The sequence below is a fragment of the Mastomys coucha genome, unplaced genomic scaffold (genome assembly GCF_008632895.1).
Source record: "Mastomys coucha isolate ucsf_1 unplaced genomic scaffold, UCSF_Mcou_1 pScaffold1, whole genome shotgun sequence".
NCBI lineage: Eukaryota > Metazoa > Chordata > Mammalia > Rodentia > Muridae > Mastomys > Mastomys coucha.
In genome coordinates this window covers 65,427,531-65,453,794 of record NW_022196891.1, presented here as the reverse complement: position 1 = coordinate 65,453,794, position 26,264 = coordinate 65,427,531, and the positions used below count along the sequence as shown (strand labels likewise).

Genomic DNA, 26,264 nt, shown 5'->3' with positions numbered 1-26,264 from the left:
CAACATCGGGTTGGGGAAGCCTGGTAGCTGGGGAAGCTGGCTGGGTCTGAGGCTAAGTCAGGACTGCAAAATATGCGGAGGTTTTTAGTAGCTGCGAAGGAAAAGGACATGAGTGGGCAGAGAAGCCATCAGATAGAAACGGAGGCCTGAGAAAGTCCCCATCAATCCAAGACAGAGCTCTGCAACAAATCCCAGTTGAATTGAACCCCACCATGTAGCCACAGCACCCCACTGCCATGCTCAGTCACTGCCTGAGGTGGACCTCAAAAGAGCTAACTGACAAGGCTGTCAGCCGCCCCCAGCTATGAACCCTTGTTTGGTTTTTCTTTTTGCTTATTGATTTGTTTTTTGAGAGACCTCTATCCCGGGATAGAGGTGAGAATCACTTTTGCCCAGCTCTGCACCCTTCCGGAAGCAGGATGCAAAGAAGGCACGTGTGGTTTCCATGTCTTCTACACAATAAGAGCTGAATCTCGGGTCATTTTTAAGTTCAAAATATATGTGTTTCTAGTGACTTCTTAATAATAGTAATAGCTATTTTTCCCCATTGTAAAGTAAAAATTTTGTTTTTAACATATTACAATTGCCAAAAAAGGAAATATAAATCTATTTATAGATATATGTGTGTGTACCTGTATATGTGTGATTGTGTGTGTATACATATATATATGTGTGTGTGTATATATACACACGTATATATGTATATATATCAAATGGTTTTTCATTAAAACATTTTACGGCAGGCATCTGGGCAGCAATTGAAAATGGCCTGAGGTGTCTCCAGAGCCGAGGTCAGTGAACTCAAAACAACCTCTTGAATTTTTCCATTAGTGCATAGTTAGATGAAGTAATAAATAAATTATTATTAAGCACTTTGCAAATAGAGTGTTATGTAAATGCTAAATAATCATAATAATACAGTAGTATGCTGATCTTGATAAACAGGTCGACTTCTATGTCATTTAAAATGGATGGCGCAGCAATGTCTGTGAAGACGAATGAGGTCCAGGCTCATGAAGCTCAATAACACACACACAGACTCTTCTGCTAGGAGGCTTTGGCCTCTTCCAGAGTGGCTGCCTTCTCTTCCCCTGGTCTCTGTGGGACAATTAGCAGAGGAGAGGGATTCTGGCCCAGCTTTAAGGGGTTGTAAAAGGCTCCTAGGCAAGGATATTGAAAGGAGACCTAGGTGAGCTGAGCGCGCAGGGATTTGCATTTCTGAGAAGTCAGGGCTAATCTATACCAGGCTGGGGGCAGGGAATTAACATTTATTGAGCGCCTCCTGTGACCCAGACACTGTGCTCCGTGTTTATTATCTCATTCATCCTCCAGGCCAGCACATTAAGGTAATAGAGGAATGGCATAAAGCAGAAAGCATGGCTATTTGCTGTAGAGAGGCAGAGACTGACCCAGTGCAAGGACTGCTGTTCGCATTCTGTTTTCCTGCTAGGGTATGAGAAGGGAAAAAGCCCCCAGGAATCTCTCACTGCCTCCAAACGCTGGCACCTTTCAAGAGAAAAAAAAAAAAAAAACATTTGCATGATGACCCACGTCTTTCTCCGGAACCATACCTAAGCTAAGGACTGTCCCTTCTCACCCCTGCCGGACTTAATGCACACCACAGCCCAACACACCCTGATTCAGGCCTTCTTTAACCCTGAACAATATTTAGCAGGTGTTCATATATGCATAGGCATGAGAACAACATTTCATCAGTGGACCGTGTGCCTTATTCCAGTTCTTAGGACAGCCCTTGAGTCACATTGTATCGCTTCTTAGATGGAAACACTTAAAGCTTTTGTTATGTACATCACCAGATTTCCCTCAAGTGCAAGACAGAGAGAAGGTGAGAACCAGGGAGGCCCACAAACCCTGGGGCTTTTGTCTGATGATCTTGTCCCACTACCTGTTGAGTCTGAGATCTAGGCCTCTGGGGACTTGCTCTCCCTTCACCAATCCCTGGGTGATGCTCTTGATTAATTACCCTTTGTTTAATATGTGGGATTTTAACAATATGAACGTAGCTCAATTGTCTGTGTGTCTGTCTATTGGCTTAAGCACACACTGAACCACATATTGGAGGGGTACAGTTTGATAAGTTTTTAACCTATTCACACTTATCAAACTCTCCTTGCTTACAATCCAGTCGAAAATCCTTGTCCCTTTTCCCTAAGCAACCATTGACCTGGTTCTTGTCACCATGTCTAGCTCACATTTTCTAGTATTTTGTGAATGTGGAATCTCAGAGCATACAATCCTCCTCATCTGGCTTCTTTCACTCAGTGTAATTATTTTGAGATTCATCTGGGTGCTTTGCTTTTTCTTTGTTTTATTTATAGAGAATAGGACTTTGAATAATTAGTATGTATCTTACATAGTGTTTACATTGGACCTAACCCAGACTCCAAATTCAACTTCTATCATTTATTATGATCTGTGTAGTAAGGGAAAAGTTTCATAACCTGTCAGAGGCTTGATTGTTTTGTTTTTCTCTTTGGCTGTCATCTATGAACTAGGTAAACTGCATAGCATACGATCTATACACGAAAGGCATTTGATTTCACTACTAAAATATGAATTGATATATGCTAGAGTAAGAAAAGACATCTACATCTTTGTATTCAGCAAAGTACTTGGTATTCACTAAAGATTTAGAATTCGATGGAACAGCAGGAGGGATATGTTAATTCAGTTCAGAAAACGGCCTCTTTGTCTGACATTGAGATATCTCAGACTTTGAGAAATTCCTGTTTAAATTGGAGGGATAGGGGATGAAAGATATAAATAAAGTCATTTAGGTGTTAAGAATGACCTGGATTCAAAAGACATTTAGAAGACAAAATCAATAGACTAGGTGATTGTCTAAAGCAGGAACGAAGGGAGCCAGGTTAGGTTAAGTTGTTTGCAAAAGCAGGGAATCAAGACAAATAGATTTCTGTAAACTGGTAATAAGGACGGTTTTTTGGAGTCTTGGCTTAGGCTTTAATGGAAGATCCAGGTGGAAAACGCCAACAGTCAGTTGCATTTCTAAGACTTGTGTAGTTTTAGCCCATAGGATACTGTGTCACGGAGTGGGTGGGTTCACCCAGGAAGTGTATGGAATGAGAATAGATGACCAAACTTTATTAGATGTTAGCACATTGAAGAATCAGGAGGCACACTGACATACTCCCCCATGAGCCAGTCCTACTGGAAAGGTGTCAGACCTACTAATTTCAATTATACACCATTTAACCCATGTGATTGCGTGCATGCTCATTGGTGTGCTGTTGAAGTGCAGCTCCAAAATGGGGAAAGCCCTTCAAAGCAAATCAAAAGACTACCTAGGTGTGACCCTTTATCTAGAAAGAACATAGCTGGGAAATGTCAGGCAGGAGCCCCAGTGAGACAAAAGAGATCTTGCAATGCTAAAAAATAAGTCTCAAGTAACAAATGTTCCTTTTCCCCCTATTTTTCTTTTATTGAAAATAGATTCCTTTATAAAATATATTCTGATTATGTTTCCCCTCCCCTAACTCCTCCAAGGTCCTCCCCTTCTTTTCTCATCCCCAAATCCACACCCCTTCTATTGCTCTTAGAGAACAAACAGGCATCTAAAGAATAGTAATAAAAATAAGATAAAACAAAAACCAAAATAGCCCAAAACAAGCAAATGGAAGGAAAAGATCCAAAGAAAACTACAAGCAACACATCTAAAACCAGAGACACTAGCATTCATACACACAGAGAAACACAAAGCCAAAAGCCATGGTATATGAAGGGACATGTAAGGTTAAAAAAAAAAAATTCTGGCAAAGCATTATAAGACAAGGAGCTTCCAAAGATGTCATTGAGTTCATTTTGTGTTGGCTGTCTACTGCTAAGACTGTAAGAGCCAGTGGGGATGGGCAACCCCAAGGAAAGAAGGCCCTCTAAACACAGAGGACCAGTCCACATATAAACTCTCAGAGACTGGAGCAGCATGCCCGGAACCTGCGTGGATAATGTCAGATGGGGCATTGGAGCTGAAAGGGGAAGTGGTTGCATACCCCATCCCTAACCCAGGATCTATCTTCAATTGATAATCACTCATCAACGAAAACTTGGTTCTCTCAAATGGAGTCTCACTGGAAATACAAAACAATTGTGGTTTTCTAGTAACTCCCCCGCTCCACCCCTCAAGGATAGAGAGAAATATTGACCTGAAAAGGAATTTGTTTTATGATATTCAGTTGTGGGTTGCCTGAAACTGTCCTTCTGTGTGCTCCCATATACCCTTTCCTATATCATTCAGTCACCTAACATATGTTAAGTACTGTCTGTGGATACATATCATTATTAGGACCTAGAGACACAATGAGTAATGGTTTTAGTTCCAATCAAGGAGAACCAGTGAATCAGGAGGATGAATACTCTCTGGGTAATCAGCTCATTGTCACAGTATCCTCCATTGACTTGGGGTGTGTGTGTGAGTGTGTGTGTGTGTGTGTGTGTGTGTGTGTGCCCTTATCTATACTGCACTGATGTACTGAGACACAGCTGTGGAGGAAGTGGCCAGTGATCACCTAACGCATCAGGTGGCTGATCTACAGAATTGGGGTGACTGAGGGATGGTCAGTTCTCCCAGCCAAGCATTCTTTCTGCTAAGGGGAGTGTTTTTGTCCCAGCTCCCAGCATCCTCATCCTGGGCAATTTGCCTTTGCAATTTTCTGGTTGTCTATTTTCTCCTTCAGCTGACACATTTGACAGGTCCTTGTTGGGGGGGGGGGGGTTGGGGGAGGATACTGGCTTTAGAATAACTTGCCTTTGGTCAAGCACTGTGTCCCCCAGGTATAAGAGGGGCTTTGGGAGAGCTATCCTCATTCATATACCGGCCCCTAAACCCCACTGTTCATCTGGAGTGAAATATGCTTATCAGTTTTGCATGTGCCAAAGAGCACTATCAAAACCAAATTAGCCCAAACTGGCCACCATTCAGGTCAGCTAATTAAATTAGCTATTGTTGCATTACTGATAAGGACAGTTTGGAAATGGGAAAAAAGCTGCTCATCCCAGCAGCCATAAAGAGAAAGCCAAGAAAACGTGTTAATGGGAACACTGTGAAAGGAAACCCCTCAGATGAGCAGCAGTACCCGGGGGGCTTTGGTGGACTGTTCTATGAAGCCATCTGCTCCAAGATCGCTGCTCATAGCCGTCCCTGGCTCTAGTCCTTAGGAATACTGCTGCTTTCTGGCTTTCTGGTCCCCAGCTGTAGCCAGGGCAACTATCTGTTCTCTTCCCCATGATCCTAATCCTTCTAATGGTGTAAGGAGAAGTGGGGACTGGAACCTTCTCTAATGTACTAAAATATACAGCCTCCCCCAAATATGAAAGGCAGCTGGAAGAGCCTTAAGGGTATAGGAGAGAGAGGAAGAGCAGTGGGGAGAGAGAGGGGGGAGAAAAGATGGGAAAGAAAAAGGAGGGTCCAGGAGGAAGCAAGTTATGCCTGCTGAGCATCTCCCCCACTATGCAGCAATCGTCTTTCTACTGCTGAATGCTGTGTTGCTGAGGATGCAAGGGAAGTTGTCTGCTGTCTATGTAAGCTGCACGTACAGCCTCACTCTAGATCAAAGAGTCAGTGTCCTAGGACTCTGGACTTGAGTAGAGAGATGCAAAGGTAGAGAACGTTAGGGAAGTCATTCTCTCTGATGTAGCTTGTACACCAAGTAACACTGCTACCTGAACTATGACCCTTCTCTTGTCAGCTACAACACTCTCAGATCTTCACACATTGACCTGTCCTGGTTCCATCTCGTTTTTCCAACACAGGTGATCTAGGCTTCCTAAAGTCTGTGAGCTAACTACCCATGATACACTTACTATCTTGAGCTTAAAATCAATCCACCTTGTGAAATCCCAGGGACTCAGAGTTTGCAGTTCAACTCACTTCTCTGACAAGATGTGACCACAGACCTGGTAACATTAACTGATTTGTAAAAACCATACAGACAAGAAGCAGCAGATTTGAAGTTCTCGTAGAACCTCCAAGTCTATGTAAAGGTGCTGCCTGGGAATGACAGACACTTGTCATCCCCCTGTGAAAGTGAAGACAACACTAGGGGATGTACCTTAGGAGTTCAAAAGGGATAGCCATCAGAGTCTACAACCACACCCTTTATCCTCCTGGCTGCTTTCTCTACTGACGTTAGAGACCCCATGAGAAGTCTTATTCAACCATGAGAAAACAAGCAGAGCCAGGCAGTGGTGACACACACCTTTAATCCCAGCACTCAGGAGGCAGAGGCAGGTGGATTTCTGAGTTCAAGGCCAGCCTGTTCTACAGAGTGAGTTCCAGGACAGCCAGGACTACACAAAGAAACCCTGTCTTGAAAAACCAAAAGAGAGAGAGAGAGAGAGAGAGAGAGAGAGAGAGAGAGAGAGAGAGAGAGCAGATTATAAGCTTCTTTAAAATATTATCCATGTGTCACTTTATACATGCTTAGTGTCTTTCACTGTTGAGAATGAAAACTCTGTAGTCCTAGTGTATTCAGAGTCCCCAATAACACAGGCTAGAGTACTTTCTAATGAACAAATTGCTTCATAGTACAAGGGCAGCAGTATTACCAAGAACGTACTTGCTTGCTTAGGTTGTGGGTAATGTGTGATTCTAACTAGGTAACCTATGATCTGTGCTTGCCTGTGAACATTATTAACCTTGAAAGCTCCCTCTCCAAACCTCACTCTCTTCATGTTCAAACAAGTGAACTGCTTGTCCTAAAGAAAAATGCCATGGTTAGGCTAAATAAGAAATTCCAAAGGTGAATGAATTAGGATATTTTCAAGGATATTTGATTATTAAAAATCTCCCATGCCTATAAAATAAAAAAAAAAAAGATAAAGAAAAAGATTACTGGAGAAACTATATTAAAATTACCCAAAACTCTGGTTCTATTTCCATGTTCGTTATGACTACCAGGCAAAGTTGAGCCATCCATCTTGAAATGCAAGGGTGCTAAGTCCATGAGACCCAGTGCTTTCTGTTAGTATATCACGGAAGGAGCATCATCAGCGCCTCCATCTCAGAAGAGATCTGTCTTCCCCCGGTGTCCATTTAATCAACTGTCAAAGTAGGAATCTGATGGAAAGAAAACTCCTAGCTCTGGGCAAATGGATACCTACGGAGCCACCAACAGAGTCACAGAATTATCACATTACATCTGCTAATATAAATACTCTAGAGTCATAGCATAAATGGGGGAAATGGCATTATGATCCTACTATCCCAATACAGTAGTGCTCACTGTCTATGAATCTTCCTGACATACACATACACAATTAATAGTTTAATACTTTGATTTATTTTAAAAAATACTGTAAAGCTCGTTAAGCTCAGCCTGACCAGTGCTACAGTTCAGAAGTTACAGGTGATGATTTTCTTCCAAACTCTGCTGATCATTCTCTTTGTTTGCCCTTGATCCTCAGCCACAAACAACACCCCCTTTCTTCCTATTATCAAGATGTGAAGCTCCATGTATTAATTCTTAGATACATTATTAACTCTTAGGGCAACGGTAGGAAGTTTTCTGTGCTGTCTTTGCATAACTATAAGACTCTATGTATGTTTCTCCAGAGAAAAAGAGATGGATGAGTGTGTGGGTCCCCGTTGGCAGCCTTTACTGACCTCTGAGGGGATCAGGAAGCAACACTTGTCCTCCATCCTTTTAGCAATAGAGGCATAAAACAAGGTGGACAGGAATGAATTGGACTCAAGAATGTGTAGAGAGTGCCCTGGGCTTGAGACTCACAAGCTGTGTAAGCTGGAGCAAGTTAATGTCCTTAGGTTCCCTTTGTGTCTTCGTCTTTAAGGCGTGGACCATAATAATTATTTCATAGAGTGGTTGTAAGGATTAAAGAAGCTAATGTAAGAGGATGCTACAAAATTAGCTACCTTTTTTCCTTAAACAATGATATTCTAAACAAGTTATTCCATTAAACTCTTGCTAGTATTTATAGTAGAGGTTTTTTTTTTCTTTCTACATTACATGAATGAAAAACTAACTTCAATTTTTGGCGACTGATGAACCATCTCTGGAGTCATTGAAGTCCAGGCCTTTCTCTTCTCTTCCTATTTTCAGCTGGTTAGCTGCTCACTGAGATCTTGCCAGAGGGTGGGGAAAAGAAATAAAAATGGAAATTGGTCAATTTGACTCTTTGATAGCAGTCCTGATGAACGAGCTGGGTGGAAGATGCTAACATTGTGAATTAAAGTAGAGTTTTTGTCTTCTTCCCAGGATATGTCAAGAACCTACTGATCCTCACAGTGACAGCTGTCTGTCCTCTCTTGACTGAAAACAAAAGTCTCCTTCTACCTGAACAGTGGCCTGACTTCTGGAAGAATGCATATGGACTTTCAAAGAAGTAAGAGGCTGTCTGCTGACCACTCGTATCAGACAAAAACAAGCCTGGCGAGCAGGGAGCTAGCAGATGTAACTAGATGATGGGTACATCGACAGAGTCCCAAAGCAATAACCACTATCCTTTCTCTTCTCCACTAATCCAGCAATCAAATAATCACTCTTAAGCATTTACTGTGGACCACCATATAATATAAAATGTGGTGAGTAGCTAGATATATAAGGTAACCTCTCAACTCTCAAAAAAGTAATGCATTTACAAAGTAAGAGTTATGCATGTGACAAGACAACTAATCACATAGGGGAAAGAATATGGTTGCAGGTATAGCATCTCCCACATGCCAGGCACTGTGGGAGGTGTTACACATGTATTATTTTGTCTGATCCCTACCACATCTCCAAGAAGCATTCCTATCCTCTAATAAATGAGGAAATTGAGAGTCCGAAATATTTAGTAACTTGCCCATGGCCACATAGATAGAAAAGCCTAGAGCCTATTTTCAGGCTTAGATGTACCTAACTAACTCCATAGTCTATGCTTTGTTACTAACCCACACCTGCCAGCGAGAGAAGTCGGAGCTCAAAGACATCATTTAGTGCAGCTAAGCCAAGACAGAACTCTAAAATGTCTATCAGCAAAATCTGTTTCACCTAGCCCGTTGATTGGTTTGGAAACTAGTTCTAGCCAGAGGATAAATGTCTAGCTTCTGCAGACAGAAATGGGGAAACTAGAAGTGACCACATGGTAGTCTCAACCCTGTCACCATTTACGTGTGTTCAGCTGAGCAAGTTGCTTCCCTCTTCTAGGATCTTGCGCCACCCTTGGTAACATAGAGCATTTCCCCATTGTCTACTGTCAGACTCTGTCACTAGGCCGCTTTAGTGGTAATAACAAGGTCTACAATCAAGTAGGCCCAAGTTTGAGTCCTGGCTCCATCCTCAAGCAGTGGGCTCTTGGGCAAGTTATGTATACAACAGAGATAATAATACTACCTCAGGGTCTCTGCCCTTATTGTTCATTCTCCTTGGAACAGTTCCCAGTTGTCCACAAGGTCACCCGTATATCTCCTTCCACTCTCACTCAAGTTACCCACTAGCTAGGCCTCCCTCAGTCTCTAACCTTGCAAATGACACTTGCCATTTCCTCCTATTTTCTTTCCTCATGCTCTAATTTTCCTTAACGCTCGACACCTAACATTCTATACAGAGCACTCAATTATCTTATTTATTGCCTGTTCCTGTCTTCTTACCTCTAGAATGTAAGCTCTATATGGGCAGGATTTTTTTTTGTATTCTTTACTGCTGTATCCCCAGTTTCTAGAATGAATTAGGTGCTTAATAAATATTTCTTGCATAAATGAATGCTGGTTTCGAGGATAATTTGAGTTGGGCTTTGCGTGGGACCTGCCACATGGTAAACACATGGATGTTATCTATGTGGCTGGTACTTGTTGTTTTATTATTCTACCTAATCTCAATACCATGTGTTTTCTTTCCCTTCCAGATGACCCAAGATTAATTAGCCTTCTGACTTCCTTAGTGAATTTTAAAGGCCATTTTTGAGATTATTCAAATGAAAGAGGATATAGTCTTTGTGACAGAAATAAGGAGAAAGATCTGCAAGGCAGTTAGTTCCCTTCCCTTCCCATACACGAAGGTATGTCACATGAGCAGAAATTCCAGAAAGCATATTTCTGGTGCACAAGAAAGAATTTTCACAGAATTGCATGTTAACCAAGGGAGTAAGTTATTTTAAGAGAGAGGAAGCTCCTTAGAAGCTTGGTAGCTGTATCTTAGAGAGTTAGAGTATAGTTATAGTGGGTGACAAGGTTGGAGTTCAGCCAAAGGGAAGCACTCTCTGAGATCAATGGAGATGGCTAGTAAAATGTGGCATCCCTGGGAAACAAGACAAATGGATAGCCAATAAAAGTTTGCTCAATGTACGTAATCAAAAAAAAAAAAAAATCAAAGATAGATGATCAAGCGGCTGAGACCATCATTGCAATGAAAAATCAAAACATATTCCTCAGCTTCTAGACTCTAATCATAAAGATCTCCAATGGAAAAGCCCTTCAAATCTTATAGATTATAAGCCATGTCCCATGATTGTTCAAAAAAAAAAAATTCTTGGACATTTACTCAGATGGCCATCTACATGGAGAAAGAAGATGGCTTAAAAATTTGGAGGATTGTTAAGCGCGTGCCTAATGTGGAGACTGACATCTGGGACCCAGAGAATTAGTTTTCATAGTCTTGTTCCTAGGGGAAGGGTCTTACTGTGCCCTCCCTGTGCATTTCTTCACAGTGAATCCATAGGCTTCACAAATACACATCGTAAGAGAGATTCCTGGATGGTGGAATAAAAACTGCTATGTATGGTCAAGTAGGCCAAGTGCAAGCTTCTGAAACCTTTCTTGCTCCAACCTCCACATCTCTTCCAAAAGAGTAAATTAAAAGCACCTGAGAATAAACCAAACAAACCACTACTTAAAAACCATGGCAATATCAGGGTGGGGATTTCCAGTATATTTTCATTTATCTCACCAATGTGGCGCCTACAAAAACTAAAAGGATCCTAGAGAATGGGAAGTTGTTGCAGAGACATGAATCTTTGCTCATTCCAGTAATAGTAACCCCAGTTGCAACCACTGTGCTGAGTGTAGAATCTTTGCAAAGGAATATTAATCCAGTCCCGGGTGTGTGCTATGAAGCCTCTCACATCCCAAATTACTTCTTCTCCGTGGTACGAAGAAGGATAATAAGTCTGTATTCATGTGGCATAGACAAAATGTGTATTTGTGATCTTGCCCTGAGCCGTGTTACTTCTTCTACTTTTCTACTTTCTTGGAGGCTGAAGGGTCTGAGACTGGCCATTCCAAAGAATATTCCATTTACCCATGACATTAATAAAGTTGTGTTAAGAAGTACCAGGCATTAGCAAATAAGCTGGAGATTTTTTAATATAATAAATGCATTTTCAGAGGCAGGAGATAAAACTTATGAATATCCAAAACCCTAGAATAGCACTGAAGTGTGGTGATGTTGGGGCGTGTTAAGGCTACCCTTCCAAAGATAGCAGCTGATTATGTCAAATCCTGCTTCCTGCCACTGAGAAGAGATGGCAATAGCTAACAGTCTTCTTCCCTGAGTCCTGGAAGTAGGTTCCACAGGGAATACTGCTCCGACTGTTACCAAGTAACATGGAAGTCTGCAGCTCTGAGTGAACCCTAGAGCTATAAAAGGCTACATAAAGGTTTTTGAAATAGTATGAAAATAACTCTGCAAATTGGACCATATGACACAGCAGTCCCTCTGATGTAATAGGCATCTCTGTTGGGGAAAGATGCTCTGTGGGGCTATGGTATGCCACAAGAGTGTCATAATATAAACCCAATAGTTTCAGAACAGAAGCATGCCATTCACACCAGAGAATTATATTCCATTTGAAAAGAGACTATTACAGGGACCTGAGAGATGGAGTAACTAACCAAGGGATACCAAATGACCATGAGACCAGACATTCCATCATATGTTAGGTTAATCAGAATCACCAAATTTTAAAGTCCAGTAGACTTGTTGGTGGACCTATTGGCAATTTCTAAGGCAGAGTGTTATAAACAAGATTAGCAACAAAAAGGTCCACCAGACACAGTCTGCTACATGACTGGGTAACTCTGTCAATTTATTTTCCTAGTGCCACAGTGGTGTATCTCCATTAGTTCTGACATCTGAATGCTTGAAGGATTCCTAATGATGAGCTGAGTGGGGATAGGCTGAGCTTTGTACTTGGTTGCAAATCTCAAATGGCTAACACTGGTGCTACTTCCACCTAGTGCTCTGCAATACACTGAGTACAGAGCATTGAGGAGTCTTCTATTTTGTGTGGTAATAGAAGTGAACAGAAGAGAAAGAGAAGAAGAGATGGCAAGAGAGAAGGAGGGAGAAGGAGAGAGATAGAAGTACAGAGAGATGGAGAGACAGAAAGAGGCAGAGAGATAGATGGATAGAGAACCTGCCTCTTGCCGTTGGCTCAGCTTGTGGTTGGCGATGTGAAAGTAAAGACACATAAAAAACAAAAACAAAACAGAGACAGGCTCTGGAAAAGATGCATGTGTGTGCATGTGTGAGTGTGTGTGTGTGTGTGTGTGTGTGTACATGTATATATGTATGAGTGCATGTGTGTATGTATGGGTGTGAGTGCATTGTATATATGTGTATGTATGTGTGTGAGTGTATGTGTGCATGTATGTATGTGAGTGCATGTGTATATATGGTATATATGTGTGTATGTATGGGTATGTGTGAGTGCATTGTGTGTGTGTGTGTGTGTGTGTGTGTGTGTGTGTGTGTATAGACAAAAAGTAAAGATCTTAGCATCACTTACCAGTTCCCTAAGAGTTCCCACCATAGACGAGGCACTAAACAATCAAGTAAACAAACCAACCCTTGGAAGCCTGCTCTTTGATTGGTTCTCTGGGTGCTGACAAAATGGGTACAGCAATGGAATAAAGGGCCACTTTCCCACTTAGCAAAGAAGACATTTTTATTTCCATTGATCAGTGTCTACACAGCAAAGACAAAACTTCACCCTCCCCTCAGGTGATCCCAGTTGGGTACCACCTCTGGCATCCTGAGATCTCTTCCTCCTTGGAAGGAAAAGCAAGCCACTTAAATGGGATCTGCAGACAGTCCACATTTGAATTTGCCATTCTTGCCTGTAAGTCCTTACCTACAGTCACTCTTTGAGGGCTTCCACTAGCAAGGCTTCTACATGATATTTTATTGGACCAAAACTCATGTTATATTGTAGCGAAGAAGAGTTAACAGCAAGCCAACAACTGTGGAATCTGTTTTTCCTAGCACATTCAGATAGTCAGTAGGGAAAGGGACTCACTCACTCTTCCTCTGTCTGCCGGGTGTGTGTGTGTGTGTGTGTGTGTGTGTGTGTCTGTGTGTCTGTGTGTTGCATTAACATGAGTGTACAGATGTGTATGCCTATGCCCATTCGTGGAGGCCAGAGAACAGCATCACATCCATCCAATGTCTTCCCCTCTTGCTCTCTGCTGTAGCTCCTTGAGACTGGGCTTTTCATCAGGGTAATAGGGATTTGTTCCCAGGTTCTCTTGTTTGCAAAGCAAGGGCTTGCACTTGATGTCGCTGCCAAGGGTAAAGGAATCCTGGAAGTCAATGTCAGCTTAGAAATGATACCTTGCAGTAATAACAGAGCACTGTGTTTAGGATCCTGGCTATTTTTATAAAATGGAGGTTCTGTCTGTGGGTTGCAACCCTTTGGGGATCAAATGACTTTTTCACAGGTTTTGCCTAAGGCCATTGGAAAACACAAAGCATTTACATTACAGTTCCTATCAGTGGCAAAATTACAGTTTTGAGGTAGCAACAAAAGTAATGCTATGGTTGGGGGTCACCACAACAATGAGGAACAGTATAAAAGGGTCGCAGCATTAGGAAGGCTGAGAACCACTGTCATAAAGCAATGATTTTATATGATACTGTGTCCCTGATGTATAGAGTACATGAATTAGAAACTACAGCACAGGGGCAGAGTGACCCCATTTCTATTACTCCAAGGGATCTACTTTAGGGATGCTAGTCCGTGTCTATGTGGAAGTCCACCTCACAAAGAAGAAAGGATGCTTTCAGTAGAAGATACAGAAAAGCCCCTTGAACAACCAGCTATGGGTGCTGTTGGAGCATTTTGGACTCATGATTACAGAAATCCAGAAGTCAAGGTAGTGAGACAAGGGTCTCTAACCTAGATTAAGAGCCAGTGCTGCTGCTACCAGTTGGAGCAAATCAGAAAATGTGTGACATCCTGGTACTTCTGGCTACTGTGTCCTTTCAAACACAGATACAGCACATATTCTCTTACTCACAAAATGTGGCAATAACACCACAAACACCCCAGCAAATCACATTTCTTCCATGTCAAAAGAACGAGAAACAAGAACGCTGGGGGAGGGGGAGCAGAACTAACCTTAACCAGAATGTAATAGTTTATACATAGCCTCCAATTAGCTGGTATTCTCCTCCAGGGTCCCTTAGGGCTCTCTCACAGATGGGCTCTTGTGATGATTTCATGTCAACTTGGCTAAGTTACAGACTGCCCATACATTCGGTTCATCAGTTCTGGAAAGTGAGGGTTTTCAGGAAAGACATGTGTTCGGCAGTAGTCTGGGGAAAGCAGAAGGTCTCCTTCAGGATGGGTGGGTCACAGCTCATCCACTGGAGGTCCAAGAAGGGCAGAATTTCTCTGCCGGGGGCTGGAGCTGAGATGGAAGTCTTATTTTGTTCTGCCCTCATCTTGGAATTGGCATCCTCAGAAAACCTGGCTGTTAGGGTTTAGATGGGCTAAAAGCTTGGATCATCCTTTCCTTAGTTCTCAGGCCATCAGATCTAACTGAAACTATACCTTTGAGGGTCATGAAACTCAGGCTTGCAGAAAAAGGTTGAAACAATTCATTATAATAAGTGCTTGCTCAAATGTAATCTATTGGGTTTATTTCACTGGAGAACCTACCTAGTCTACGAGGCAATGACTATAGAATCAGCCTCAGTAAAAGCTACACATACTATGTATTTGTGTGTGTGTGCATATTCATATTAGTGTATTAGTTCCTGTAGGTGTGCACATGTGCCTGCAGGTGTGCTTGAACACACATGTCAAGGCCAGGCTGGTCAACCTTGAGCATCTTCCTCAGTTGCCCTCAACCTTATTTTTTGAGACAGGTTCTCTCACTGGACCCAGAGCTCATGGATTCAGCTAAAACTGGCTGGATAATAGTGAGCGCCAGAGATCTGTCTGTCCCTGCTTGCCCCACTTCCCCAGAGTGGAGTTACAAATGCAGGTCACCACACCCAGATTTCCACCAGGGTGCTGGAGATCTGAAGTCAGGGCCAAGGAATGCTTATGCAGAAAACTGTAGTCACCTGAGAGGAGAAAACCTCAGTTGAGAAAATGCCTCCATAAGATCAGGCTGTGGGCAAGCCTGTAGAGTATTTTCTTAATTAGTGATTGATTCGGGGAAGGCCCAGCCCACAGTGGGTGACACCACCTCTGGGCGAGCTGGCCCTACTCTCCTAGGAGATGTCTCAGCACAGTGCAGCGAGTCCGGTGATGCTTGTCCTGTTGCTGTTGGGTTTTTTTTTTCTCTTTTTATATGAACTGTCATTCTTCCCGACAGCAGGTGTCCCTTCTGGCAGCAAGGTGAGCAAGCACGGAGCAGACCCTATTAAACTTCATTCCTGCATCTTCAATGGGTTCCCTATTGAGACTCGTAGTCTTTTAAATAACCGGTCTTCCTAGGAGAAGGAGGTGGGAGCAGGACAGAAAGGGATTTGAATGGGGTGCTTGCCATTTGAATCATTCCATCCTTTTGATTATTCGGTTGCTCTACAGATGCCTCTTTGGATGCTATTATGGAAGTTATCTCTGCTGTTCAGAATAAAAGCTTCCATTTTACATATGCAAGTAATAAAAAACAGGGAGTCCCACATATGACAAGAGATTAGAAACCTCTACCATGGATTCCTCGGATGTACATTAAGCTTGCCTTAGAGAAACAGATTGAAAAGCTGAGATCCACAGCCTCAAACTTCCTCCAGGTCAGCTGTCAATAAAACCCCAACCACTGTCCACTTCCAAGTCCCACACAGCCCTGAACAATCCCATCGAACACATATTTCCGAGTACTGGGATATGAGGGCTGTGTGTGGCTTCCTCTGCCTGGTTAATGGTTTGGGGTGAGACTGTAAGATCTGCCTGGCTCCAGCATTCTTTCCTGGTGGGAATAGCTAAAGCCACTCCCTTGGTGGATGCTCATTGTCAGCTGCACTTTGATTTTGGAAAGATGACCTTTATAACTCTATAGTGCCTTGTTGGCTCCTTAGCATGTGGGTTACTGTCGCTCTTCACTGAAGAGGAACAAACACACACACACACACACACACACACACACACACACACACGCACGCATGCATGCATGCACACATACACACAGACACACACACACAGACAGACACACACACAAACACACACACACAGACAGACACACACATACAGACACACACACACACACACACAGACACACACACACACACACACACGCACGCATGCATGCATGCACACACACACAGAGTTACTCACATGATTGTCAACCTTCCAGAATCTCTTGGGAGTAACAGAACTATCTATAAATGTGCTTTTCTGCAACAGTTGAACTTGGATTCTAGAAATAGAGTGAAGGCCAAGAGTTGGGCAAAAACAGGTGTTGCAGGTGCACCTGCACCCATCCTGGGGCTCGCTGTATCGAGCTTGTTGTGCTTGCAAATCATACTTTTTTGTACTTCAAAAACTACTTCTTCTGTCTAAGCTATCTCTGGCTTATATACCTAATGTGAAATTCAGTCTGCATATAAGGGACTTAAGCCAAGGAGCTTAAGTCAAAGGTGACACCCCATTGATAAGTTGGGGGCGTACCTGTCTACCACTCCCAGCAGATCTCCATCGGATGAGACTCAGAGTCAGAAATGGAAGAAAGGTGGGAGAAGAAATGTAAACATTCACAAAAGACCACAGAATAAATAAATAGATAGTAGATAAATAGATGATGGATGATAGATAAATGGATGATAGATAGATAGATAGATAGATAGATAGATAGATAGATAGATAGATAGATAGATAGATAGATAAATGGATGGATGGATAATTTGCCAGGGTTTACCCCAAATCTGATCTGCCCCAGGTCTTACAGGGTTCTGTCTAGTTAAAAGACATTCTGTTTTCAAGGGAGAATTTTCTCTCTCAGCACTTAGAAGGCTGAGGCTAGACAATTTCCTCGAGTTTGGGGCCAGCCTGGGCTACAGAGTCAGACCATGCCTCAAGAAGGAAAGGGAAGAAAAAGGAATGGAAAGGAAGAAGACAAGGGGATGGGGCAAAGAGGGAAGTGAAAGGAGCGAAATTTCTATCCAAGGCATGTTTGTTTGTTTGTGATTTGGGCTACTTTCCTGTGAAAACAGAATTGAATGAGACACCGGCTCATTTCATCTAGTCCTCTTATTTAAAGGATGAATGAATTGGTATTTATTTGTCTATGTTTTGCCCTCAGGGCCCTACTCAATCCTCAGGACCTTCTGGGGGTTCCTGTAACTCTGTCTCATGGAGGAGGCCGCAGCATACTTTGGAAATGCTGTAACTCTCTGAGTCATGGATGTTAGTAATGGAATCAAGGTTGGGTCCTGGGTAGCCTGACTTTAAATCCAAGGTCTTTACATCCCAGTCAGGGCTTCCCACCAACCACTGTGTCACTGGGACAAAGGCTCTTGCAGGTGGTTGATGATATCTTTATGCATTTGTGAGGACAGATGAGTTATGTAAAGATAGCCCTATAACCTTTTATATCTATATATAACCTATACTTTTATTCTTGAGAAAGCCTGCTATTGTACATAAAAATGTCTCCTTTATAATGTAGTAATGATAGCAAAGTGGGTAGTTTATATGATTACTTGATGAAATGTAACATTGATGACTACATGACAGTCCTAAATAGTTTCTTAAAATTATAAAGTCTGGGAACTGCCATGTATATTGTTTCTGGCAGCCCATAAAGATAAACAGGAGATTCCTATAACCATTCCACTCATCACCCTGTCATGCAGTCACCAACCCCAGGTCACTCAACACCATCATGGTAAGACCCTGCCCTCATAGAACCAAGGCCAGTGTGGCTCTGCCAGAAACCTACATACTCTGAGGAATCTGATAGAATACAGCGAAGGGCAGTCCATGCTGGCTCAGGAAGTAGGAGAGCCAAATTGTCTCTGCATTTGTCCTGATATTCAGGAGAGATTAAGGCAAGGGACTGAAAAGGTATCCAATGTGCCCAAGTCTGTGCTCTGTGCCCAAGTCTGTGCTCTATGCTCTGTGCCCAAGTCTGTGCTCTGTGTTCTGTGCCCAAGTCTGTGTTCTGTGCTTTGTGCCCAAGTTGTGCTCTAGGTGAGAAGTGTCATGAAAAGAAGGACTTGGAGCCAGCGAGATGGCTCATAAGGCAAAGACACTTGCTGCCGAACCTGACAACCTGAGTTGGATTTCAAGGACACATATAGTTGGAGAACAAAACCAACTTACGAACACACACACACACACACACACACACACACACACACTAAATAAACAAATAAATAAATACTGTAAATGGGGAAAAAATGGTTGCCATAGAGTTTATCAGACAAAATTCCAGGGCCACAACCTGGATTGGATGTTTGATTTAATTAATGGATGCATAATCATAAGCAGGTTCCTGTGTGAACCTGACACCAGTGTTGTAACAACAAAGTCATAGACTGTAGTGCTGTAGTCTTTCCTTACCAGGGTTTCGGTTACCTGTAATCCCCGATGGCTTGAAAATGGGCAACAAGACATTCCAAAAACTGTGCATCATTCTGAGTAGATCTGAGTCTATCATGACATGAGTCATCCCTTGGTCGAGTGTATCCATCCTGTATATATTACCTGCCAGTTTGTAATTAGCTGTCTCGGTTGTCAGGCTGACATGGCATCATAGAGCTTATGCTTTAGTAGCATTTCTTCACCAAGTGATGGACTCAAAATTCAAACACAGAGAGGCGCCCTTTCAGGTACACCAAAGAAGAGCCACACATTGTCTACGAGAGCTGTGAAAACTCTGCTTTTCATAAAAAAGTATAATTCTGAGGATGCAAAAAGTTTCAGGGAATTATTGTTAATGTCTTACTCTGACTAACTTTTAAGTTCAATTGTAGCTTCAGTAAATAGGTTTAGAAAACCAGAGTATGTGGGCCCAGTTAGATGGCTGGTTAGATGGCTCGGTGGGTAAAAGTGTGTGCATTGAGCCAAGCCTGATGACCTGAGTTAGATCACTGGAGCCCAAAAATGGCAAAGAGAGAGAGAGAGAGAGAGAGAGAGAGAGAGAGAGAGAGAGACAGAGACAGAGACAGAGACAGAGACAGAGACAGAGAGACAGAGAGAGACAGAGAAACAGACAGAGAAACAGACAGACACAGAGAGAGAAAGGAAGAGAGAGAGAAAAAGAGATGACTTCTAAAAGTTGTCCTCTGACCTTTACATGTGCATGGTAGCATCTGTGCACCTGTGTGCACACACACACACATGCATGCAGGCACACACACACACACACACACACACACACACTCGCATGCCGCCTGCTAATTAACAAATCAACAGAAAGCTGGAATACACAGAATGCCTAGTACTGTCGGTAGATACAGGGGTCTACTTAGGGTCTTGAAATACATCCCTCCCCACTCAGGAGAAACTGTTGCAAGCTACACAAAGCACTTCAATTTGCATGCACCCAAAGCTCACCATTGGCTTCGGACTAATTTTCCTTCTTTGTGTCTAGGGCAATGGTTCTCAACCTTCCTAATGCTGTGACCCTTTAACACAGTTCCTAATGTTGTAGTGACCCCCCAACTATAAAAATATCTTCACTGTTACTTCTTAACTGTAATTTTGCTACTGTTATGAATCATAGTGTAAATTATCTGATATGCAGGATATGCCATATGCAACTCCTATGAAAGAGTTGTTCAACCTCCCTGCCCACAAAGGGCTCACTCCCTACAGGTTGAGAACCACTGGTCCAAGTCAACTGATCTGTGATGTCTCTTTGGTAATTTTGTATCTATTCCCTTGCTCTCACCTCGCCTCTTCCAGACTGGAAAATACTGCTTGTGATCAAATTCATAGTGAATAACTCAGAGTTTTCTAGGAGAGGACCCAAGGAGAAAACGATGGTTAAGCTAAGGCCATTCCAGACTCCACCACCACACCCAGCATGGCCTGTGCTCTCTCAGCCTCTCTGACATGCAGATGATAGATCCAGTGTATTCCTCCCAGGCAGAAGTCTATTGCTGGTGCCAGGAGTGGAGCAGGCACGAAAGCGTCTCCTGTCATTGTCCATCTTTTTCCTGTGCTGCACATTCAGTGTCACAGCTGACACCTGGGATGTCACATTCTGACATACGAGGCCGTGGGATCAAGTGGGGCACGGGTAGAGGCAGGGACTTGGTTATCACAGCCAGGTACATGTCAAAGCAAATTCTACTCACGGTTGGGCGTTGAGCCTGAACCTGGACCCGATCGGGATCAGAGTGATGGGCTGAAGTTAAGTGACAACGTTTGTCTGGTGAGGGCTTATCTGACAGGACATGCTCCCTGGCAGGGGATAGAGATGGAGGCTTTGGGGATGAGGGTAGGTATGAGGCAAGGGGAGGTGTATTATCTGCCTTTGGCTTGTTTCCACGTTTGTTGCTAGCGTGCGCTTGCTGACATTCAGGTGGATTCTATTTATGCAAATAGCCGACTTCGCTTTATTTTCCCCGTCCCCTACATGAGCACAGACCACTAACTGTCACAAAGGTTTCCTTCCACTGTGGTGACTAACAGCACGGTCACTCACCCAGCAACAAGGGAAAGGCCTGGCTCGGGAAGAAGAGTGTTTAATATTGATGTGAGTCTTGAATAAATGTGGATTTGCAAGGCACCCACAGTGTTCCACAGAGAGGCTTTGAATTCAGACCGACCCAAATCCACATTTATGCCCTAATACATAGTTGCATGGCCCTGGGCAACTTTGCTGAGCTTCTCTTGGCCTCTGTGTCTTCGTGCCTTAAAGTACTGGTGGAATACTATCTTTGATGTGGGAGAATTTTGATAATCAAATGAAAATGTGTCTAAAACAGTATGTGGGAGGCCTAGTAAAATGTAATCTCCACTCTCCTTCCCACCTCCCCCTCCTCACCCCCAAACCTAATGCAGACCAGGGTAGGAGGAGGAGCATAGAAATGGATTGTGACAGTTTGGGTGTCTTGACGAGTGTTCTTCCATCATCTTTTGGATGGCTTAGCCTTCGAGAATTCCTGTAGCATTCCTGGGCTACAGATCGCAGCACGATCAGGCAGGGTGAGTGATTTCCTCCTGAATCTTTAACTTGCATTTAAAATTTACATAGCATTTGTACTGGCTGGTTTTGTGTGTCAACTTGACACAGGCTGGAGTTATCACAGAGAAAGGAGCCTCCCTTGAGGAAATGCCTCCATGAGATCCAGCTCTAAGGCATTTTCTCAATTGGTGATCAAAGGTGGGAGGGCCCATTGTGGCTGGTGCCATCCCTGGGCTGGAAGTCTTGGGTTCTATAAGAAAGCAAGCTGAGCAAGCCAGGGGAAGCAAGCCAGTAAAGTAACATTCCTCCATGGCTTCTGCATCAGCTCCTGCCTCCAGGTTCCTACCCTGTGTGAGTTCCAGTCCTGACTTTCTTAGGTGATGAACAGCAATATGGAAGTAAGCTGAATAAACCCTTTCCTCCCCAACTTGCTTCTTGGCCATGATGTTTTGTGCAGGAATACAAACTCTGAGTAAGACAGCATTTATTTTGCTTTTGCTTTTCTTTTTTTTATCCTTTCCTTTCTTCCTCTCTTTCTCCCTCCATCTCTTCCTTCCTTATTTTTCTTTTTTGTTAAGAGAAAGTAAGGCCTGCCCAGTACCTTCTATCTGCCCTTGGTCTTGTGCTTAGAAAATCTGATCCATCCTTACCTTTTTACCTAACATTCGTCCTTCTGAAAATTATCTTGAAACGTTTCTTTTATAACAAATTATTTAACTCAACTGTAAATAAACACGCTTGCTTCTTATGTCTGTGTCTGTTTTTGAATGTTCATTATAGATTTCTTAAGTGGTATAGATTTCTTAAGGCTTTCTTTTGTTGAGAAATGGTTAACTTCAGGAGATGTTGAAAATAATATTCTGGTTGTAAAAAAGAATTAAGATGCAGACTGAAGTGTATGGGAACTTCTGCAATATGCATTAACCAACTTAAAGGATGGTAAGGAGAATCCTATCAGTCTGGCAGCAGGACACTGGGAGCAGAGAGTTTCAGGCCTAAGGGACAACATGAGATACCATGACCCTGGAAGGATTCTGAGGGAAGTGAAGGCCCTGCCCCATAAGGAAATGGATTCCATTAATATGTGACCTATGCTACATGACAGAGGTAGAAGACTGTCACTACATAACAGGAGGTGCATAGATGCTGGATAGAGAATAAGGCTTGGTTAAGCTACCTTGGGTCCCAGCTGTTAGGTGCCTGGTATCACTTGAAGCTTTATCTGCATAGGGCCTGGTTTCCTGGCCTGAGCTTTCAAACAGTCCACAGGACAACTTCCTTGACAAAGAGGCTTGGGAATATGTGTAGATTACTTATGGCTTAAATCACTTACTCGGTTTTCCTGTTCCCAGACGTAGAATTACTATGCTAATGCACGAATCTGTGGTTTTCCTGATCAGCCACAGCACAATTACCTGTCACCCTTTTGAGGTTAGCCGTTACCTTGGCTGATGACTATGCCAACTGTGCTGTGGCAGGCAGGCCTACAACATCTGTGAATACTGTCTCGCCCTAATAGAAGGAAAAAGAGTAGGGCCCCCTGCAACTGCAGACTTCACCCCTTCTTGATCCACTCCCCATCCCAGATGCAAGTGATCTTGAGAAACGCATTCATAGGATGACATTTATAGGAAGCAGAAGACAGGCAGTTTGAAGCTGCACTGATTTCTTAAACAAGAACTATGTGGACAGAGACAGTAGTGGTCATCGCCTCGCCAAGCCATGTTATCTTCACAAAGCCCCTTTATCATGTCCCTGTCTCTTCCTTCAGTGAAAGTTAGTAACTGATCAAGTCAAAATATGGGTTCCATTTGAAAAAAAAAAAAAGGATAGAAAAGTGGAAAGGCACTAGCAATTGTCGTGAAAGCTGAGTGGCATCTGTGACATCCCACATGTCACCAAATGTCATTAGGTTGGATTTGGATAGCTGAGTACTGCCAATGTCTGTGCCCTTCAGCAACTTCTATATTTGATTCTCTTATCCCAAGGGCTTTTGTGAAGTATTGTGCTGGGAACAGAGCTGCAGTCAGCTTCCTTGTCATTTATGCGGCAAAGAATGGCAAAACCCATAACGTACAGCAATGAACAGCAAAACGCATATCGCATCACAATGAAAAGATCAGGGGTGCAAGGAGAGGAAGGCCGGGGCCCCGGTTCTCACAACCCATCTGGTTCCTTTCAGTGTGTGAACTTGCTGATTTACTTATTGATTTATTTATTTATGTATTTGTTTATTTATATTTATTTATTATAACACTGCAGACATTGAGACTATCTTCAGGTTCTAACAATGCCACAGGAGAGGAATCTTGGTTCTTTGTAATGCTAGGAGCTCAGGGGCAAATATAGGAAGGGCGAAAGGAGGATAAGAGGGATGGAAGGAGGAGAGAGGGACAGACAGACAGAGAGAGACAGAGAGAGAGAGAGAACAGACATTTGGTATAATAAGCAGTTTATCAGTGTATTTTTACTTCCTTGAAATTTAGCACATCTATAATCTCGTGCTCGAACGATGATTGAGGAGACTAGGGCCAATCTGAAGGATGCTTTTTGAAAGTTAATTCAAGATTTGGTTTCTCGACATGGTTTACTATATAGCCGCAACTGTCCTGGAACTTAAATATGTGTATCAGGCTGCCCTCAAAGTCACACAGATCCATCTGCCTGCCTCTGCCTCCCAAGTGCTGGGATTTTACAAGGAGAATTTTCCAGGGATGGAACCAAACCTTGTCTTCTTTTGCCTATCTCTACCTCCTGTATAAGCTGCCTGTGGTTGAAACCAGGGCTTTATCCTCTGCATCTTCCAATCTCTATCAATACCACATCCAAGTTGTCAACAAATTCTGTTAACTTAAACTGCTAAATGGTAATGGTATCGATATCTGTGTGTCTTCATTAAGGGGCCCCTCCTCACAGCCTCCTATCAGACTCTGAAAACTTCTCAATGACTCCCTTTGTTTTCAAGATAAAATTCAAAGTCCTCATCATGGGGTATACATTTCCAGTCTTGGATTTGACCGTCTGTCAACATCCCTTACCCGCATCCTAGATACATGAAGACATACAGGAAGCTCTACATACTTGCCAGCAACTTGGAAATTTTCCTTGCTTTTTCCTTCTCCTGTGCTGTTCCTTAACTGCCAGACTTATTTCTTTCCGTCAAGAGCAAACCAAATGTCATTTTCCCTTGTACCTAGTTAAATGTCTTCTCCCTCCAAATCAGGCCCCTCTCCCATGCTTCCATAGTAACTGGCACCCAGTACTTTTAAAGCAGTGTGAGCATTCTACTCTAGTTGTGCATTTACATGTCTGATTCCTCATCTCTGTCATGTTAAGTAGAAATCCCCACTGCCAGTGACTTCCAAACAGACGATCTGTGACACATTTCAAAGAAGTGGAGCAGAGAATTGGAAGCAAGGACTTAAAGAGAAAAACAAAATAAACATTAAAGACTTCTTGAGTCTCTTTTACTTTTGAATGTTGAATTTTTTTTCAAGTCCCAATTTTTGAATAGATGCTCAAATTCCTTCTAAGAAATCAGAGAAGAATGCTAAGATGATGTGATGCATTAGATACTTTTTGGTTGCTGTCATAAAACAACCTGACCAAAAGCAGCTTAAAGGAGAAAGGGTTTATTTTTGGCTTGCAGTTCTTGAAGAATGGTCCAATTAAGGCAAGGAAGACACAACAAGAAGCACACGTGGTGGCAGAAGCATGAGTCAACATAATCACATTTTCATCCACACAGGAAGCAGAGAGAAAGAGGAAGTAAAGAGGTATTATAAACCCTCAAAGCCCACCCAAGTGACATATGCCTCCAGCAGAGCTCCACCTCCTGATGGTTCCAGAACCTCCCCAGATAGCAACATCCACTGAGGACCAAGTAAGCCCAATGGTACATTTCTTATTCAAATTACCACACATAGTTGCACCATATAAAACACTTCATTGCCTTTACAATCGATGGCCTCTCAGTAGACTACATGAAACATATTTACTACACCTGCATCCTTCCTTAGACAGCATGCTTACCCAACCATGTGCTGGAAGAAAGTTCTCACTATACCCTTGGATTCAGGATTTGGGAAGCCCAGAATGACTGTAGTCTCCCTGCATGAAATCTGATGAGGAAACTAAGGTCAGATTAGAACACGAGATCCAGAGGAGGATGGTTCTAGGTTAAAATTCGACTTTGTCACTACAAAGGGGACACTTTCCAAAGTCAGCTAACATTCATGACCGTGATTTCCTTCACCCAGAAATGATTGACACAATGATCGAATTAGACTAAATGGGTAGGTGATACTCCAAATAGAATTTTGTCCAGCAGATGCATTCGTAACATTGTTGTCATTATTGTTCTAACATGGGAAACCAGAAGACATCATTTCATAGACATTAGGTTCTAATCTGTGCTGAAAACCAAAAGGGATGGTGGCTTTTGATGATCTTTGGAATCTAACACAACAGCCTCCAGGACTGAGACTTCATTGTATTTTGTTCCAAATCAAATGCAGATATAGATTTTTTTTTCTGTCTCATTGATTCTGATGTCATCAATATTATAATTTGGGTTTCTAAAATTTTGGCTGAGACCAACAATTCTGAAACTCACCAAATAACACTTTCCTAAAAGACATTAGCAAAGAATTTGCTAATGGATTTGGAAACAGAAAGAGAGGAAGGAAGCAAATCTGCCTGGGATCCAGCCTTTGGGAGATAAAGATGTTGGGAACTTGGCAAACTAAGGAGTAATGGGGGAGAAGAGCTGACAGTTTCTGACATGTGACTTCCTACTGACCCAAACACTGCATTCGTTCTGAACATGAAGAGCTCTCAAGGTGACATCATGAATAGTCTCCAGTCCAGCAAGTAGCTCTTTTTCTTGTCCCACTTGCAAAGCCAAATGCCCAGAGGGAAAGAAATT

General features: G+C 42.7%; 1 protein-coding gene across 1 annotated transcript in view; it reads left to right on the top strand.

Annotated features, from left to right (window-relative positions):
- The window catches only part of Pbx1 (PBX homeobox 1), a 314,214-nt gene extending 304,480 nt beyond the window's left edge, over nucleotides 1-9,734 (top strand). The window contains exon 8 of the mRNA XM_031388605.1: nucleotides 8,250-9,734. Within this exon, the coding sequence (XP_031244465.1) occupies nucleotides 8,250-8,270 (21 nt within the window). The 3' untranslated portion in view covers nucleotides 8,271-9,734. The remainder of the gene's footprint in view (nucleotides 1-8,249) is intronic.
- The last annotated feature ends 16,530 nt before the right edge of the window (nucleotides 9,735-26,264 follow it).